Genomic DNA, 21,054 nt, shown 5'->3' with positions numbered 1-21,054 from the left:
ATTTACAATGTAATAACAGGTGATCAACTGTCTCCTCCACCATATTACAGAGGGAACAAACTAAAGAATCAACTCCCAAACCTCTCTTTATGAGATTATCCTTAGTCAGGATCTTATTTGAATAAGCTAACTGTAAGTACATGGACTTAGACCCAAAGGCACTGGGACAAGCGCCTACAGCACACCACCCAACACTGCCAAGCTCCAGACTTCTGCACGAATAAAAGAGGGACACACAAGTCTGTGCATATGATAAACTCAGGCATCTTTGTAACCCACGCCAGTGCATAGCTTTGCGCTCACACAACATCTGCACCTGGAATGGATGTGACTACAAGCATGGGTGATCTATCTTTAGTTATGGCTCAGCAACGAGGGGTCCCTGAGAGCAGAGTTGTAGCTAAGTTTGTGCTCACAAGCAGAACCTTGGAGAAGAGGCATAAGCCTCTGGCCCTGAGACCCCATGGCGAAACTCTACTCATGAGACCCCTCTTCTTATCCAACCTACCCATAGACTCACCCTAACAAAGAAGACCTCCTTCCTTGACACAATTACCTTCCCAGTCGAACAAGAGACTCTACACCTATAAATAAGGTGAAGACCAAGCTTCCCAGGCGCTCACATCTTTCAGAAGAGAGTACCGTCATTTCGCGTTTCGGCACAACCTTCATCACTCTCTACCCACTGCAACTTCCTTGCATCACCCCTCTTCCTCCCAGGAAGGCCATCCTCTGTCCTTCAGGAGGACCATACTCCCATTGCCTTACCCCCCCCCCCCCCTGACCACACAAAAAAAAACTTTATATCTATCCTTTTTGTTTGATTGATGACAAATCTCATTAAAAGTGAATAGAATACAAGAGGCATGCAAAGAGGGAAACAATGAACAAGAAATTTTGATTAAGGGTTGCCACTGCCGCTCGTTGTGGGTTATGCTGGAAACCATCTTGTGAATGATTTTGTACAGTGTATCATGCATAGGGCTGGGGTTTGGCTAACTTTTTTTTTTTCCTTTTGATTGGAAAAAAAATCACTTGTATGCATGTTGTAAGTTTTCTTCTTCCAAAAAAATCTTGAATGGAGTATAAAAAATTACAACACAATGGTTTTCTTTTCAAATCCCTCTTCTTAGTTGAACTATGATCATATCAGTTATTTGCTAAAAATTTTAGAGAACTTGTGGATTTGGTTACAAGGCAGTTTCAGCATCTGAGAATTTCCCAAGATAAAAACCAAGGATACATCCTTACAATGCAATATGCTGGCAATTCACAAATTAACAAGAAGGGAACCATTCACAATTCACATCCAACATTGAACATATCTTGGATATTAAAAAAAGGAAAAGGATATTGGCAAATAACATGAATAAATTAACCTTGTTCTGACAGGAAAGGTAACTCTCTCCCCAGCCACCTGAAGCAAGCTGTTTGGACAACAGAAAATCACAAGCTTTACGAATACTAGAGTTATTTTTGAAGGTTCTGCCAGCAGCTATCAACCCTTTTATCCCAAACCATGTTCCATAGGTGAAACAGACTCCCCAGGAACCATACCTATTGAAGAATTCATCAAATGAATCATGTAATCTAAAATTGGAACAACCTAACTTTCATAGGACATTCACGAGAATAAAAAGTAATCAAGTTTTAGCCACTTGAGGAACTTAACTAATCAAACTTGATGGAATAAATAAATAAAATAAAGATATCATCCTTTCTTTTTTGACTAGCAAGTATAACCTTTACTAAGATGGAAGAGAGCAGCCAATTACAGCATAGAAACTAACAACCTCATTTTATTCAGCTAAAGAAAAGAAAGAAACACAGACCATGAACCATCACTTGCTTGTATCCCTTCAAGGAAGTTAGCAGCTCTTTTTATACAAATTTCTATTTCTTCTTGCCGATGCCTTGGATATAATTTCTTGAACAATGTCAATGCTTGAATTGCTGCTGATGTGCATTCTACATAACTGCGATCCAACATGAAAACTCTCCATCAACACATAATGAAGTTTACAGATAAAATTAGAAAATGAGATACTGGTGTCTTACGGGTAATCAATAACAATGTCACCAAAAGTTTCAGCTGGGTTGATTAACTGAAATTACAAAAAGAAACAAAGTAGGATTACATTCCCAGTAAGGTAACTATAGTAAGCTGCAACAATTTCAATAAACAAAAAGAAGATTTAGGACATTTTAATCAATTCACTTTCAGAATCACAACCCAACAAGAAATATTAATTGGGATAAGGCTCTGAAGATGGATTTGTTCAAAACATGGATCTTGATAGAGCAAAATGGCAAGATAGGATTCGTATGCCCAACCACAAATAGTTTGGACCAAGGCTGAGTTTATTTGAATTGGGTTGATGAGGATATGAAGATGACAAGTACATTGTTTTCTTTTTTTTTTAATCAGTGACTTGACAAAATTTTATTAATAATAATTATTTCAACAACAAAATCTCATGGAGCTAGCCCAGCACTGCTCCCCGTCTCCCCCACTGCAAACGAAAGAGACCAAGTAAAAGTTTAAATTAATGGATATCCAAGCCACTTCAACCAATGTCTGCTTACCTTGTTATGGGCCAGTAAACCAACAAGAGAGTAAGCAAACCAAGGGATCCAAGAAGAATCAGCAGCCGATGTATGAGACAGATATCTTGTCTCTCTAATGTGATGTCTGACATTCCATGATCCAGCCATTTCACTCCACAATCAAGCTATTATGGTAGTCCCTCCAACAGTCAAATCACTAAGACCTGAAGAGTTTGCTAATCTCAATCAACTTTTTATTCTGGTCTGACTCACTTTCAAATTCCTTTTAGCCCTGAAAATGCCAATATAATGTTTCCTTCATGTTCACAGAAGACTCTTTGAAGACACTACCAATGCCTGATTCCCCAGGATTCCTGAGGCTACAGCTATCAAAATTCAATTTTATCCTGTTCCGAGGAAGGAGAGTTCATGATATATAGTATTTCTGTAACTAATGTCAAAGCCACCATTTCTCATCCTTCAATAATGTTGTTCTAGTAAAACAGGAGAGCTCTTTTGTCTTCACCCAATGGACAATACCAATTTCAATGATTCCAATAATTGAATATCTCGATTGATGTTTATTTATAAGATTCTGAGTTCCAGTTTTCCCAATGAAGCTCTGTTGGCATAAGTTAACACTAACTTCAAGCTAATGGATCCTGTGAGTTTGGGTTGAAGATGGGAGCAGTAATTTACTCAATTCCCGAATACCCACTTTCTGAATTTCACAAGTAGGTCCTTGTTCAGTTTGAGATGTGAACACCATAGTTTGTTAGCTTAGTTCAAAGTAAAGGGTCTTTCATATCTTTGACGGAATACTTTGGCAAGGATAAGAAGCATATTGTCTGTTTCCCAGAGGGAAGGAAAGGTCAGGGTTGAAAGGAAGTTCATGGGGTATTAAGTGAACTGCTGCAATAGTTGGGTGCTAAAAGAGGAGAAAACTCAACATTAAAGGGAAAGACAAACAGTACTACTAGCTAGGTAGAGGATAGTATTGGAATAATGTTAAAATAACTTGGTTGCAGATGTTAGGGCCTGTTTGCCTAATTAAAGTGTTTTTTATTTCTGTTATGTCTGTTATTGTACTCAGGGGCACAAGGGTCTTTTCCCTTGTTATTTCTGTCGCCCTATATATAGTAAAATAAACACTGGCGCCGCCAGTACTGTTACATTGCAAACCTTCTCTCTTCTCTTCTCTTCTCTTCTCTTCTCTCCTTTTCCACTTATCTCTGGCCGGCTACACTGTCAAGATGGTATCAGAGCGGGAATGCTGATTAAAAGAGAGCAGATCGATCAACCCTACTGTCAAGAGAATATCGATCAACCCAAAGAACAGATCGAACAGACTAGCAGAAAGGAAATCCGATTCTGGACTACAGAATAGCTACGACTGGTACAGTTCTCCCTATTTTTTCTCTTCTTTACTCTCCTTGGTCATGTGCCGAGTGAAAACCCTATGAATCTGGGGCGGCTGAATGCTGTTGAACCTGTGTAACCCTAGCTTTCTTGGATCGTGTGATCCTGTTCATGTGTTAAGACAACTGTAGGTCAATGCTGACCTGTCTTCTCAATGGTTTGAGTTGACTATAAGTAAGAAGGATCTCTCCTTCTGATTAGTGGCTGTTAGACATTCTGGAATTCTGGTAGGTGGGGACTGATAAAACTATACAGGTCTGAATACCTCGGTTTTGTCCGGAATTTGGTACTGTTTGTGCTCAATCTGGTTGGTAAACCCGAGTGTGTGGGTGTGAACTGAGTGGAGCATTGTTTTGTGGAGCAAGGAGGGGTCCTAAGTCCGGTGTGTGGGACTGATTAACTGCTTGACCATGTCGACTGAGAATTCTGCTACTTCAGAGATCTCAGGGAGCCACAATGGAGTGAGTGGGGGAATGGATATGAGCTTTCCCATGGCTGTCATTCCCTTTGATGGTCTGAATTACCTTGAGTGGTCTAAGGGGATAAAACTCTACATCACTACTAGGGGGCGAATAGGATACATCAATGGGAGAGTAAAGGAACCGAAGTATGGAAGTGCTGAGCATGATAGGTGGAACCAAGAGAACAGTACCGTGATGTCTTGGCTCTTGGTTTCAATGCTGCCACAAGTAAGGAAGACTTTTATGTGGGCTGAAACTGCTTGTGAGATATGGGAACAAGCGAAGTCCACCTATTCAGAACAGAGACACTATGCCAAGATATATCAACTACAAGCTGAATCTTCTACTTGCAAGCAAGGGAAGAGGAGTCTCTCGATGTACTGTTCTGATTTGACATCAATATGGAAAGAACTTGATCACTATCAGAATGTGAATTGGAAGTGTGATGAAGATGCAAAGGCCTATAAGTCACTTGTATCACAGCAACGCATGTTTGCCTTCCTCCTAGGGCTGAATCCGTCATATGAGTCCATCAGGGTACAGATCTTGGGTAGTAAAGACTTGCCATCAGTCCAGGAGGTGTATGCCTTGGTGCAGTCAGAAGAAAGCATAAGAAGTGTGATGAATGGTGTAGAAGGGGAGTCAGTTGCCCTAGCGGTCCGAGGAAATTCATATACAAATGCCAGAGGTGGCTTTAAAAGGGGTGACACTCAGAAAAAATCAAAAGATAAAAGCAAGCTTTGGTGCACTCACTGCCAGAAGACACGACACACTAAAGATACATGCTGGGATCTCCATGGAAAACGTAAATGAGCATAGGATTTGGGTAAGAAGTCAGCACCGGATCAGGGCAAGAAACCAGGCCAGCAGAATAAAAAAAGGTATAACTCAGCTAATATGGCATCAACAGAGACTAGTCCTTCCGTAACTTAGGAGAGACATCCCGGTTCTGACCCTAAGGAAGATATTATCAACTCCTTCCGTGAACATTTGGAATTGTATGGTAGGACTCTCCGTCAGGTGGATTCTGGGCCTACTCCTACCTCATTTGCGTCTACATCAGGTAATGCCACAGCCTTCCATGTGTCATCTCATACTACTGATTCACCTTGGATTATTGACTCCGGAGCCTCAAATCACATGACCGGTAAGTAAAATTTGTTCCAAACATATAACCTTCTTTCTAGGAGAGATAAGGTAAGACTGGCTGATGGTTCTTTTTCTACCATAGCTGGCCGAGGCACCATATCTCTCCTACTTGGCCTTACTCTTCTTAATGTCCTGCATGTTCCGAAATTACCTATTAATTTGCTGTCCATTAGTAGTATTACTCACTCTTTGAACTGCTCAGTCACCTTTTTTCCGTCTTCATGTGTGTTTCAGGATTTGACCTCGAGGAAGACGATTGGTAGAGGAAGCATAGTGGATGGTCTCTACGTGTTGGAGAATAATGCCGGTCTAGTGGCGACTGAGTCCACAAGTTAGTCGAGTGTGAGTCGGGCCTATTTATGGCATAGTCGTTTAGGTCATCTTTCTTTTGAGTCATTAAAAGTTATGTTCCCAAAGTTGTTTGAGTCCTTGTTAGTGAATCAATTACAGTGTCAAACTTGTCAGTTGAGTAAGCATTGTAGAAGTTCTTTACCTTTAAGAAATAAAAGATCTGAATTTCCATTTCATATTATTTATTCTGATGTTTGGGGCCCTGTTACTCTACCTACTGCGGCTGGCTATAAGTATTTTGTTACTTTGATTGATGATTATTCTCGATACACTTGGGTTTACCCTATGCGATCTCGAGATGAAGTGCCACAAATTGTGAAAGATTTTCAACGCATGGTGTTCACTCAATTCCAAACGGAAATTCATATTTTCTAGTCGGACAATGCAAAGGAATATTTCCATAGTGATCTCACGAAGTTCTTTGCTTCGAGTGGGTCACTTCAGCGAAGCTCTTGTGCTCGGACACCCCAACAAAATGGTGTGGCTGAACGAAAAAACTGTCACCTTCTCGAAGTTGCTCGTGGATTGCTGATTCATATGAATGTGCCAAAACAGTTCTGGATGGATGCAGTATTATGTGCGACATATATCATCAATCGCATGCCCTCTCGGCTACTAGAGTATAAGGCCCCACATCAGCTCTTGTTCCCTACAGCCCCGCTGTCCACCATTCCGATGTGTGTTTTTGGGTGTCGTTTTGTCCACAACCTGTCACCTACTCGTGGTAAACTTGACCCTCGGGCTATTCCTTGTGTTTTTCTTGGTTACCCTTCATCTCAAAAGGGGTATCGTTGCTATGATCCCATTGCCCGCAAGTACTATGTTTCCATTGATGTCTCATTCTTTGAGAGTCAACCGTTCTTCTCGGTTTCTCCTCAGGGGGAGAGTAGGGTTGAGGAGAAACAGGCGACGACTCTCGGTTTCTTCTCGGTTTCTCCTCAGGCGACGACTCAGATTCAACTACCTCCTTTACCCAATCCTCCTTCGTTCCGGGTTTTTCATCGTCGCCATAAGAGCCAGCAGAGTTCAAGAGCCGTGGAGCCGGACACTATGCAACCAATATCATCGGATTTAACCGAGGCAGATCCGTCTCATCAGCCAGGTACACTTGCTCCCATTGCTCCTTTAAATGTTGATTCACCTGTCCCCAATGATCTTAATATTCCTATTGCTAAGAGAAAGGGTGTTAGATCTTGTACCACTAATCATCCCATCTCTAACTTTGTGTCCTATGAGCATGTTTCACCTTCGTACCGTGCCTTTCTCTCTTCTGTGGATAGTGTTCCCATCCCTAAGACCGTGGCAGAAGCTTTGTCAAAACCTGAATGGACAGATGCAATGCAGGAAGAAATTGATGCCTTACACAAAAATGGTACGTGGGAGTTGGTAAATCTTCCTGAGGGAAAGGAACCAGTGGGGTGCAAGTGGGTGTTCACAGTGAAACACAAAGCTGATGGAACTGTTGAAAGGTACAAGTCTAGAATGGTAGCAAGAGGCTTCAAACAGGTATATGGAGTGGACTATGCAGAGACTTTTGCTCCAGTAGCAAAGATGAACTCCATCCGGATTCTCCTTTCCTTAGCAGCAAATCTTGACTGGGATCTTCACCAATTGGACATCAAGAATGCCTTCTTGAATGGTGACTTGGAAGAGGAGGTGTACATGACCCAACCCCTAGGGTTCTGTGCCAAAGGCAGTGAACAAAAGGTGTGCAGGTTAAAAAAGTCCCTATATGGGTTGAAACAATCACCTCGGGCTTGGTTTAGTAAGTTCCATTTAGTAGTCCAACAGATGGGATTCGAACAATGCCAGTCAGATCATACCCTGTTTGTAAAAAAAGGTGAAGGTAAAATTGCAGCTCTTATTGTATATGTGGATGACATAGTGATCACAGGAGATTGGGAGGCTGAAATCCAGAGACTTAAAAAATTCTTAGCCACTAAATTTGAGGTGAAGGATCTAGGCCCCTTACGATACTTTCTTGGAATTGAAGTTGCTCGCTCTCACAAGGGCATCTTTATTTCCCAACGGAAGTATGTACTAGATCTACTAGAAGATACAGGCAAGTTGGGGGTAAAACCATCTGATTCACCTATTGAACCTAATCACCATCTGGGAGACAGTCAGGGAGAGTTTTTGAAAGATGTAAAGATGTTCCAGAGACTCGTGGGGAGACTTCTGTATTTGTCTATGACCAGGCCTGATATTGCCTATGCAGTGGGTGTCCTTAGTCAATTCATGCACAGCCCGAGGACACTCACTTTGAGGCTGCAGAGAGGATCTTGAGATATCTCAAGAAGTTTCCTGGAGCTGGTTTGTTGTTCCAGAAACACAGTCACTTAAAAGTGGAAGTATATACTGATGCAGATTGGGCAGGAGCAGTCAATGACCGAAAGTCTACTAGTGGTTATTGTGTCTTTGTAGGAGGAAACCTTGTCACATGGAGAAGCAAAAAACAAAGTGTGGTGGCTAGATCCAGTGCTGAAGCAAAGTATAGAGCGATGGCTCATGGGGTTGTGGAAGTCATGTGGATAAGAAATCTGTTAGGTGAACTGGGTTTCACAATAAGCAATCCTACGTCACTCTACTGTGACAATAAAGCTGCCATCAATATTGCTACTAATCCAGTTCTGCATGATAGGACGAAACACATTGAAGTGGACAAGCATTTTATCAGAGAGAAACTTGAAAGTGGAGAAGTGTGCACACCATACATCAGCTCAGAAGAGCAACTTGCAGATATCTTCACCAAAGGTCTTCATCATGTGCGGCACAAAGATTTGTGTGACAAGGTGGGCATGATTGACATCTATGCTCCAACTTGAGGGGGAGTGTTGGAATAATGTTAAAATAACTTAGTTGCAGATGTTAGGGCCTGTTTGGCTAATTAAAGTGTTTTTTATTTCGTTTTTTATTTCTGTTATGTTTGTTATTGTACTCAGGGGCACAAGGGTCTTTTACCTTGTTATTTCTGTTGCCCTATATATAGTAAAATAAACACTGGCGCCGCCAGTACTGTTACATTGCAAACCTTCTCTCTTCTCTTCTCTTCTCTTCTCTCCTCTTCCACTTAGCTCTAGCCGGCTACACTGTCAAGAGATAGTAAGCAAGAGGCTCTAATAATGACAACTGGGGTAGGAAAACACAAAATGGGAGCAAATCTAAAGAGAGAAGACTGGTGAAATAAACTGATAGTTAAAACATCAACCTGTTATGAAGACTGGAGGAAAGTTGCAGAGTTGTTAATAACAAGGTTGAAGTTGAAGAGAATGTTCATCTTAACCCTCTTTGAGAAGGGTAAGGCACTGCGGATTTGCTTGAGAACAGAGTAGAAGTTGAGGCTTTAAACATCTAAGCCGAATTTGGGAATTTCACAATCTCAAGATGGAGTCCAGGGTCAAATTCCAGAGATTTCACTTGTAGAAGCAAGAAACTGCTGAAGCCATTGCACTGATGTGTGGAGGGTCACTTGGTGATGTTTTCTGGGAGACCTCTACTCGGCTGCTATTTTATTAAATGGAGTAAAGCCAGAGGAGATACCACAGAAGATAAGAGGTGAGAGTCAAAGGGCAGTTCTATTCAGTTTGGCTGGCTTCATCCATTGAAGCTTTGCTCTGGAAAGAGGCTTATAGGGAGGGAGATGAGAAGGTTGAAGAAGAGTTGCGTGGCAATAAGGGATTGGCTAGTTCAAACAAGAAGAGCGCTTACACTAAAACGGAAAAACACCCGTTGAAGAGACAAAAAGGTAGTAAACAGGGGGAAGGTTTTATGTATGCATGCAGAAGAAGAAAACAGATTGAAGGGTAGTTGGACTTTTGCACAGGTCATAGCTGGTGCCAATATAGAAGATTTAAACAACGAGGAGGTGTCGGTTCAGGGAAGAACCGAACCCAGGTCTGACAAAAACCAAACCGGGTGAAGGGCTGAACTCGTATGACTCCTTTAAAAGTCACGTGGCATCGCAGGTCCTTAAATCCAGGCCAGGAAATAAGCAAAAGCCCATAAATATATTTGGGTTGAAGGCCAAAGGATTAAAAGGAACCCACAAAACGAAGTTAGGGGAACACGTTAATCACTTAAAACTGACGTGTTCGAACAGGGGGGAACTTTGCTAGACAGGACGATGAGTCTATCATCGTCCTCCTCATGCCCTTCTGCTGGATGCCACCTCTCAGGAGTGAAATCTACTGGAAGATTTTGTTTGGGGTGGATCAATTAATGATGATCTTAGAGGGGAAGCATACATTGTTTGGGATGGATCAATTAATGATCAGCAATCAACTGGGGGTTATTGTGTGTTTGACAGTGGGAACTTGGTTATATATAGAAGTAGAAAACAAATTGTAGTGATGAGATTCACACTGAAGCAGAACACAGGACAATCACATGAGGTCGCTGAAGTTTCATGGATCTTCTTTCTTTGACATAGTTAGAAATTTGCTAGCCCTATGTCTCTCTGCTATGATAACAGGGAAGTAATTAACAATGCTCATAGTTTGATCTAACATGATAGAACTAAATGCAATGAATGGACAAACATTTCTTTCATGAGAAGCTGTAGAGGGCTAAAATTTTCTTCCTTTTGTAGCTCCAAAGGAGCAATGACTAATATATTTACTAAAGGGGAGTCTGCCAATATGTATGATTTTGTTTTTCAAAAGAAAAATAACTTAAACAAAATCATATTGTTTTTGCCGATATGAAAGTTGTAAAACAAAATCATACATATTGGCAGACACCCCCAAAGTGTAAATGGCTTGCATCATGCTAAATGTTGTGACAACTAGGATATGTATGATATATATACCCCACTTGAGGGGGAGTAGTTGTAAACCTTAGTGATATAGATGCAGAGATATTCCAGTCACTAGACCTTTTTTGACATTAATAAAATATAGTGTGTGGATCTGTGGGGCTCCGTCACTCACTGATTATACCCCAACTTTTATATCCTTTCACTGTTCTCTCTTTCTCCCCTACATTTTACATGAATACCCATAACATCAAACAGGTATTATTGATGATAATAATCAAACTTAGGCTCCTAATATTCAGCTTAGTTGATTTGTTTCTGCACATGTAAATAATTGCATGTTGTAGAAATGCAGAGAAATAACTTGTGCTTTAGTAATTTATTGTGGTCCCCACTGCTGCTGCTAGTTGATTTTATATTTGTTGTCAGGCTGTTGTTAGGATGCTGTTAGCAAAGTTAGTTTATTAGTTATTTTTTGTTATTTACCTATGTAAGCAGTAGGGACTTAAATGTAATTATCATCTTTTAATGTTATTATAAATAGATGAGTGGGGTGGCAGATATAGCTAATCACTCTTTCTCTCTTCTTTCTTCTTCTTTCTTCCTCTTTCTTCTTCTTCTCTCTTCGCCAGTTCTCTTTCTTTTAAATCTGCATCAAGAATTGGACTGATCACAGTCCAGAATTGTCTACTTGGTATCAGAGCAAGATCTCGGGCTTGTCATGTGAGTCTAATCCAGACGACCAAATGAGAATTGGCTAAGGCTGGAAGTTTAGAAAGATCATTCCTTTCAGCTGATTCTTGGAGGTTACCAGAAGTTTTTAGCAGCTGTCCAAAGATTGGAGAGTGTTCTTGGTGATCAGGAAGAATCAGAGAAGGTTAAAGGGATCAAGATTAGTTTTTTTATCAAGATTGAAGGTGGCGATCAGATTTCTGGGTAAATTTTTCCTCTCTTCTTGAGGCTGGCAGCAGTAAGAGATAAGTTGAACCTATTTAGAAGGGGCGGTTGAGCTTCCTTTTATTTTCTTAGTTTTTTTTAGGGTTTATTCTTAACTCTATGACCAGTTTTGACTATGAACATTATTTGGAGGGTGCGGCTGAAAAAAATCTGATTTTGAACCTTTTTTTGGAGGGTGCGCCTAAAAAAACTGACTGTGAATCTGTTTTGGAGGGTGCGGCTGAGAATTGCTGTTGTTTTCACAAGGTTTTCTCCAAGTGTCCGTAACCCTAAGATCAGACCTGATCTTTGACTGGTTCCTAAACCTGTTTTATCATTAAAAATTGTTTTCTGAGTGAATTCTAGACTTGTTTTCAGCCTCCGAATCTGTTTTTGAGGAGTCACTTTACTGAGAACTAGTTTCTCTTGGTAAAACTACTACAGAAATGGCAGGAGCTGAGATTAAGACTCAAGGGGAAGGTTTTTTGGGGGCTAGAAATGTGAGGGAAAACAATTTTCAGATAACTACTGTTAAGTTTGATGGTTCTAACTACTTGGAATGGGCTCAATTAGCCATGATGGCAATTGGGGGCAGAGGGAAGTTGGGCTATGTGAGTGGAGAAGTAAAAACACCAGCCAAAGAAGACCCTTCATATGCCAAATGGGTTCAAGAGAACTATTTGGTCATGACTTGGCTGTGTAACTCTATGCAGCCTCATATTAGCTGAAATTATTTGTGGGCAAAAACAACAAAAGAAATTTGGGAAGTGATGAAGGAAACCTACTCTTAGACTCTCAATGTTGCTAGGGCCTATGAACTGAAATGTGAAGTAAATAATCTCAAACAAGGGGAGAAGCCAATTTCAGTTTACTTTTCAACTTTGAAATCATTATGGCATGAAATTGACCATCTAGAAACTATTGAGTGGGAGAGTCAGAAGGATGCACAAACCTATAGAAAACAAGTTGAGACCAATAGGATTTTTGAATTTCTAGCTGGTCTGAATTCAGATTATGATATTGTGAGACAACAATTACTCACAAGGGAGAGTGTGACCTTATCTCAGGCCTACTCTTTAGTGCATAGTGAGAAAAGTAGGAGGAAGGTAATGTTGCATTTTTAGCCCATGGAATCAGCCTTGACAGCCGTAAAACCGAAATTTGGGGGTAACAAGGAAAAGGACACAAAGAAGAAAGATAAGGACCTAGTTTGTGACCACTGTAAGAAGCCGAAGCACACCAAGGATACTTGTTGGAAACCTTATCCTCATTAAATACCAGCAAAGATATGAAATAAAAGGGGGAATGCCAATATGGCTATGACTACTGATGGTGCTTCCTCTTCCAGCACAAAAACCACATCCCTAGACACTCTAGCTGCTGTCCGGGCTGCTCTGACTCAATTAGAAAGTGAAGTTGGTACTTCAGCTCCGTCATCTCAGCCACTGATTACTCCCGCCTCGGCATTTGCTCATTCAGGTACACGGGCATCAGCATATCATGTTTCAAGCCCAGGTAATAGTGGACCTTGTTGGGTCATAGATTCAGGTGCATCTAACCACATGACAGACTTATTTTCTCTGTTTACTACTTATTGCTTATCCTCTAGCGGAGATAGAGTATCCATTGCTGATGGATCTCTTGTCCCCATTTCTGGGAAGGGAGATATTAGATTATTGGATGCCATCCCCTTGTCCTCAGTTTTGCATGTTCCTAAACTTAGTACCAACCTATTGTCAGTTAGTAGCATCACTAAAAATCAAAATTGTTTAGTGACTTTTTTCCCTAATCGATGTGTTTTTCAAGATCTAGAGACAAAGAAGGTGATTGGGACTGGCCGTGAGACGAATGGAGTCTACCTGACTGGAGGGTGTCTACATGGGGAAGATAAAGATGTTGGAAGGTCATTTATTTCTCACTCTATGAGTCAGATTATGCTTTGGCATGATAGGTTGGGTCATTTGTCTTTTAAGTCTTTAAGAAGTCTATTTCCCAGTTTATTTGAGTCAGTCCAGATGTCTAGTTTAAAATGTGAAAGTTGTGAACTCGCAAAGCATTGTAGAACAACTTATTCTTTGAGCAATAAAAGTACTATTCCTTTTGAAATTGTGCATACCGATGTTTGGGGACCATATCATGTCACTGCTATGGGTGGGGTACAGATACTTTCTACTGTTTGTTGATGACTACACTTGTTTTTCTTGGGTTTATCTTATGCGCTCTTGAGATGAGGTCCCTACTCTGACTCGGAACTTCCATCAAATGGTCCTAACCCAGTTCGGAGTCAAAATCAAGGTTTTCAAATCGGATAATGCTAAAGAGTATTTTGCAAAACCCTTAACCTCATAATTCCTTGACCATGGGGTTGTTCATCAGAGCACTTGTCCCCGCACACCTCAGCAAAATGGGGTTGCTGAGAGAAAGAATAGGCATATATTGAAGGTAGCTAGAAGCATTATGCTAAACTCCAATGTACCTATACACTTCTGGGGGGATGCCATACCTCATCAACAAGGATCCTTCTCGGGTCTTAGACATGAAAGCTCCATTCAGCCTTTCGTACCCTGATAAAGACTTATTCACTATTCCTTTTAAAACCTTTGGATGTACTTGCTTTGTTCAGATTCTTGAACCTCATCATTCTAAGTTTGACCCTAAAGCTTCCAAATGCATATTTCTTGGGTATGCACAAAATCAAAAGGGATATTGCTGCTATGAACCTACGTTTGGGAAACGGTTTGTTTCTATGGAGGTGACCTTCTTTGAGGATGTTCCCTACTATCACAAAGTTTCTTCTCAGGGGGAGAGTAGTGATATTGGTTTACCCACATCAGAAATTCCTTTACCTGTCCCAATCATTGAAGGGGAGTGTAATGAGGAGGGTTGTCAAAAGTGTAGGGAGTTCAGAGTGTTTCATAAAAGGTGGGGACAGGTTGATTTCGGTCCTCAACAGTCCAGGCCAGCTCCAGTTTCCTCTACGGCTCCAAATCCAGGTACCATAGCTCCCTTACATCCTACTCCAAATGAGATGCCTCCTACTACTAAGCCTTCACCTCCTTTGGAAGATCTTGATCTTCCAATTGCTATCCGGAAAGGGAAACACCTTTGCACTTCATCTACAACACATTGTATTTCTCAATATCTGACTTATGATCATTTGTCACCATCCTATAACTCCTTTTTAGCATCTACCTCTGCCACTCCCATTCCTAGGACAGTGCAAGAAGCCTTGTCAATACCAGAATGGAAGGATGCCATGAAGGTAGAAATGGATGCTCTTCTAAAAAATAATACATGGGAATTGGTTGATCAGCCGAAAGGGAAGAAACCGATTGAGTGTATATGGGTGTTTACAGTAAAACATAATGTTGATGGTTCTATTGAGAGGTATAAGGCCAGGTTAGTTGCAAAAGGGTTTACATAGACTTATGGTATAGACTACTTGGAGACCTTTGCACCAGTAGCCAAGATGAATACTATCAGAGTGCTATTGTCCATTGCAGCAAAATTCTCTTGGCCATTGTTCCAAATAGATATTAAAAATGCCTTCCTCAATGGTGATCTGCAAGAGGAGGTTTACATGGAGTTGCCTCCCGGATTCTATAGCATAGAAGCAGGGAAGAAAATTTGCCGATTGAATAAATCCTTATATGGACTAAAACAGTCACCAAGAGCATGGTTGGACAGATTTAGACTAGCTCTTGGAAAATTCGGCTATGCCCAAGCCCGATCAAATCACACCCTTTTCATTAAGAAGACAAACTCCTCCTTGACTTTATTTGCTATTTATGTGGATGATATTGTGGTGACAGGGAGTGATACCGATGAGATTGAATCCCTTAAACAACTACTTCACAAAGAATTTGAAGTCAAAGACTTAGGAGAATTACGTTATTTCTTGGGTATTGAAGTAGCTCGGTCCAAACATGGAATTTTTGTCTCTCAAATGAAGTATGTTCTTGACTTTCTTGAGGAAACTGGAAAGCTAGGGGTTAAACCAGCTAACACAGCAATTGAATAGAACCACAAGGTTAGAGCTTAAGGTGGAAAGCCCCTTGAAGACAAGGCTATGTTTCAGAGATTGGTAGGGAAACTGCTTTATCTATGCCTCACCCGACCAGACATTTCTTATGCAGTCAGTGTAGTTAGCCATTACATGCATTCTCCCACAACCACTCATCTTCTTGCAGTTGAGAGGATCCTTGCCTACCTAAAGAGATGTCCAGTAAGAGGCATACTCTTCAAAAATAATGGTCACATGAAGATAGAAGTATACATGGATGCCGATTGGGCGGGTTGTATTGATGACAGGATGTCTACTTCTGGGTACTATGCTGAAGTAGAATACAGATCTATGGCACATGGTATGGCTGAAGTATTATGGTTGAAGTCCTTGTTTGAGGAACTGGAAATTACTTATGAGAAACCCTTGATGCTATATTGTGATAATTAGGTTGCATCAACGTTGCCCACAATCCATTACAGCATGACAAAACTAAACATATTGAAGTGGATCAACACTTTATCAAAGAGAGAGTTGCCTCCCAAGAAGTGTGTCTTCCATATATTGCCTCCGATATGCAACTTGTTGATCTCTTCACCAAGGTAGTTACAAAAGCTAAATTGGAAACAGATTTACACAAATTGGGAATGATAAACATCTATTCCCATCTTGAGGGGAGTGTAGAGATGCAGAGAAATAATTGTGCTGTTAGTTATTTATTGTGGTCCCCACTGCTGCTGTTAGTTGGTTTTATATTTGTTGTTAGGCTGTTGTTAGGATGCAAAGTTAGTTTATTAGTTATTTTTTGTTATTTGCCTATGTAAGCAGTAGGGACTTAAATGTAATTATCATCTTTTAATGTTATTATAAATAGATGAGTGGGGCGGCAGATATAGCTAATCACTCTTTCCCTCTTCTTTCTTCCTCTTTCTTCTTCTCTCTTCGCCAGTTCTCTTTCTTTTAAATCTGCATCAAGAATTGGACTGATCACAGTCCAGAATTGTCTACTCATGTGATAGATTAGATGATGCTAAAACATACTAATTGTTAGCATCTGAGTGTTTCCATGTGTTTGAGGGTAGGTGAGCAGCTTGTGACGAGTGTCACCTCTGTTTATTAAGTAAACCTATGGAGCAATTTCTTGCTAAGATAGGTAACAGAAGACAATAAATTAATGACAAACATGGTATCTTTAAGTATTAAAAGGAAATGCTACCTCCAACCAAGGGTAAGATCTTGTAAGCTCATAGGTTGCAAAGCCACCATCTCCATTCTGCAGCATTACCAAAACAAGAAAATATCAGTGAAATAATTACATGTTTTTACCTCAAAAAAATGACTGGAAGCTCAAGAAAGTGACATGACATGAGGGAGGTAAGAGAGAATGCAGGAAAAAAATATAGCAAATTAACAGAATTTCCACTATAATATATGTATATGTACAGTTGTAAACATGCACTTAAATCCTATTAGTAGAAGAAAAGAGGAGAAATAAGGAAGAAAAAGAGAAGAGAGAAGAGAGAAGAGAAGAGAAGAGAAAGGTTTGGAGAGTTCTAAATCTGTTTGGTGGTGCCAGCTTATATTATTATATATAGGGTGACCATAATAAAAAGGGAAAAGACCCTTATGCCCCTATTGTAGCCAAAGTACATAAACAATGATAAAAAAGCTATTTTAACCAGACCAAACAGACCCTAACTAAGAAGAATAAAAGCATAAAATGTAAAGTAACATTCCAACACTCCCCCTCAAGTTAGGACATAGATGCCAATCATGCTCAACTTGTCACACCAATTATTATGCCACACATGATGAAGGCCCTTGGTGAAGATGTCTGCAAGTTGTTCTTCTGAACTGACATATGGAGTCCACACTTCTCCATTCACAAGTTTTTCACTAATAAAATGCTTATCCACTTCAATATGTTTTGTTCTATCACGGAGGACTGGGTTAGCAGCAATGTTGATAGCAGCTTTATTGTCACAATAGAGTGACATAGGTTTGTTAACTGCAAAACCCAATTCACCTAACAAGTTTTTTATCCATATGATTTCAGCAACTCCATGAGACATAGTTTTGTATTTTGCTTCAGCACTAGACCTAGCCACCACACTTTGCTTCTTGCTTCTCTAGGTGACTAAGTTTCCTCCCACAAAGGTGCAATACCCATTGGTAGACTTTCTATCATCGATTGCCCCTGCCCAATCAGCATTTGTATACACTTCAACCTTCAAATGCCCATTTCTGGAATAGGCAATATTAGGCCTGGTCATAGACAAATATAAAAGTCTCCCTACAAGTCTCTGGAACTTCTTCACATCTTTCAAAAACTCCCCATGATTGTCTCTCAGCTGATGGTTGGGTTCAATGAATGAATCAATTGGCTTCACCCCTAACTTGCCTACATCCTCTAATCAATCTAGTACATATTTTATTTGGGAAATAAAAATTTCCCTTTTGAGAGCGGGCAACTTCAATCCCAAGGAAATAACATAAGGGGCCTAGATCTTTCACCTTGAATTGAGTGGCTAAGAATTTCTTCAGCTTCTGTATTTCACTATTCTAGTCTCTTGTGATCTAGGTCATCAACATACACAATTAAAGCTGCAATTTTCCCTTCACCTTTCTTCACAAATAGAGTATGATCTGGCTGGCATTGTTTGAACCCCATCTTCTGTACAACTAAGAGAAACTTACTAAACCAGGCCCGAGGAGATTATTTCAACCCATATAATGATTTTTTTTAACCTGCACACCTCCTACTCACTACCTTTGACACAAAAACCTAGAGGTTGAGTCATGTACACCTCCTCCTCTAGGTCACCATTCAAGAATGCATTTTTAATATCCAACTGGTGAAGTTCCCAATCAAGATTAGCTGCCAATGAAAGGAGGATTCTAATAGAATTCATCTTGGCTACTGGAGCAAAGGTCTTTGCATAGTCTACTCCATATACCTGTGTAAACCCTTTGGCCACCAATTTGGCTTTGTACCTTTCTACCGTACCATCAGCCTTATGCTTCACTATGAACACCCACTTGCATCCCACTAATTCCTTTCCTTTAGAAAGATCCACCAACTCTCAAGTGCCATTTTTGTGTAAGGCATTAATTTCTTCCTTCATTGCATATATTCATTCAGGTTTGGATAAAGCTTCTGCCACATTCTTAAGAACAGAACACTGTTAACGAAGGAAAGGAACACACTATATGAAGGTGAAATCAAGGTTCAAAGTATTGGCACGTATCGGCCCGTATTGGCCGATATGTATCGTGCCGATGGCTTCCCGATACACCCCTACAAGGGTTGTATCGGGTCAGACCATGATTCAAAGGGTAGACAGGACTTAAACTAAACCCTCTGAACCAGTTTTGAAAAAATAAATAAATAAAACAATAAAAAAAAGCACTGATACAAGCCGATACACCCTACTGGCGTATTGGCCTGTGTCGATACTTTGAACCTTGGGTGAAATATGATCATAGGACACAAAGTGAGAGATAGGATGATTAGTAGTACAAAATCTAACACCCTTTCTCTTAGCAATAGGAACATCGGGATCATTAATAACAGGGGGATCAATATCAAGAGGTTCAGGCATATCAATGGGAACAAGTGTACCTAGCTGATGAGGAGGATTTGCCTCTAGAGAGTTTGATGATGTTGGTTGCATAGCTTCAAGTTCCACGGCTCATGAACTCTGTTGGCTCTTATGGCGGCGGAGAAAGATACGAAATGGAGGAGGATCAAGAAGAGGAGGTAATTGAGTCTAAGCCTGGGTGTGTTTCTCCTCCTCAACCCTACTCCCCCTTGAGGAGAAACCGAGAAAAAAGGTTGACTCTCAAAGAATGATACATCCATGGAGACATAGTACTTGCGTGAGGCAAGATCATAGCAACAGTAACCCTTTTGAGATAAAGGGTGGCCAAGAAAAACACAAAGAATGGCACAAGGACCGAACTTACCGAGAGTAGGGGGACAAGTCATGAACAAAGAAACGACACCCAAAGATACGCATTGGAATAGAGGACTGAGGAGCCATAGAAAACAAAAGTTGATGTGGGGCCTTATACTCTAGTAACTGAGATGCATACGATTGATGATATATGCAACACGCATAATAGCATCCATCCAAAAACGTTTCGAAACATTCATATGGAGTAATAAACCACGAGCTACTTCGAGAAGATAACGAATTTTCCTTTCAACGACACCGTTTTGCTAGAGTGTCCTAGCACAAGAGCTCCGATGAAGAGATCCACACAAAGCAAAGAACTCTATGAGATCACTATGGAAGTAAAAATATGAATCTCAATTTGGAATTGAGTAAAAATCATGCATTGAAAATCTTTCACCATCTTTGGCACTTCATCTCTAGATCGCATAGGATAAACCCATGTATATCTAGAGTAGTCACCAGTCAAAGTAATGAAATACTTATATCTAGTCTCAGAAGGTAGAGTAACAGGGCTCCAAACATCAAAATAGACAATATGAAAAAGAAATTTAGATCTTTTATTTCTTAAAGGAAAAGAATTTCTACAATGTTTGCTCAATTACATGTTTGACACTGTAACTCACTAACTAACAAAGACTTAAATAACTCAGGAAACATAAGTTTTAAAGACTCAAACGAAATATGACCAAGACGACTATGCCATAATTAGGCATGACATCTCACTAGATGAACTTAAGGACTCTATAGCCACAAGATCGGCTTTATTCTCCAACATGTAGAGACCATCCACTATGCTTCCTCTACCAATTGTCTTCCCTGAGGCCAAATCCTGAAACACACACGAAGAAGGAAAGGTCACTGAACAATTCAAGGAGTGAGTAATACTGTTAATGGAAAGTAAATTGATAGGTAATTTAGGAACATGCAACACATTAGAGAGGGTAAGACCGAAGGGAAGGGAGATGGTTCTTTGACCAACTATGGTGGAGAATGATCCATCAGTTGTTCTCACCTTATCTCTCCAGGAGATGAGGTTATATGCCTGAAATAAAGTTGACTTACCAGTCATGTGGTTTGAGGCTCCAGAATCAATTATCCAAGGGGAATTAGATGTATGAAATGACACATGGAAAGTAGTGGCGGTATTACCCATTTGGTGAAGTGTCCTACCATATAATTCCAAGTGATCATGAAAAGAGTTGATAATCTCTTCCTTGGGATCAAAACTAGAGTGTCGCTCCTGGGGTACCATGGGACTAGTCTCTTGAGATGCCACATTTGTTGAGTCATATTTCTTTTGACTCTGTCGAGTTGGCTTCTTACTTTGATCAAATGCTGGTTTTTTATTCAATTCCTGAACCCATTTAGGCTTGCCATGGAGTTCCAAACATGTGTCTCTAGTGTGTCTGGACTTCTAACAATGAGGAGTGCACCAAAGCTTGTCTTTGTTATCCACTCTCTACTATGAATCACCCT

General features: G+C 40.4%; 1 protein-coding gene across 3 annotated transcripts in view; it reads right to left on the bottom strand.

The window, feature by feature from the left end:
- LOC148867964 (cycloartenol synthase 2) overlaps positions 1 to 21,054 on the bottom strand; it is a 66,700-nt gene that overhangs the window by 5,631 nt on the left and 40,015 nt on the right. For all 3 annotated transcript variants that reach the window (XM_088970175.1, XM_088970173.1, XM_088970174.1), the window contains exons 15-18: positions 16,836 to 16,892; positions 2,059 to 2,105; positions 1,833 to 1,976; positions 1,380 to 1,557 (exon numbers count right to left, since the gene is read on the bottom strand). In XM_088970175.1, the coding sequence (XP_088826301.1) occupies positions 1,380 to 1,557; positions 1,833 to 1,976; positions 2,059 to 2,105; positions 16,836 to 16,892 (426 nt within the window). The remainder of the gene's footprint in view (positions 1 to 1,379; positions 1,558 to 1,832; positions 1,977 to 2,058; positions 2,106 to 16,835; positions 16,893 to 21,054) is intronic.

This window comes from Nelumbo lutea, chromosome 2 (genome assembly GCF_056320005.1).
Source record: "Nelumbo lutea isolate HS-2025 chromosome 2, American lotus-T2T, whole genome shotgun sequence".
Taxonomy (NCBI): domain Eukaryota; kingdom Viridiplantae; phylum Streptophyta; class Magnoliopsida; order Proteales; family Nelumbonaceae; genus Nelumbo; species Nelumbo lutea.
Note: the sequence above shows the minus strand (reverse complement) of the source record. Positions and strands in the feature narration are given on the sequence as shown.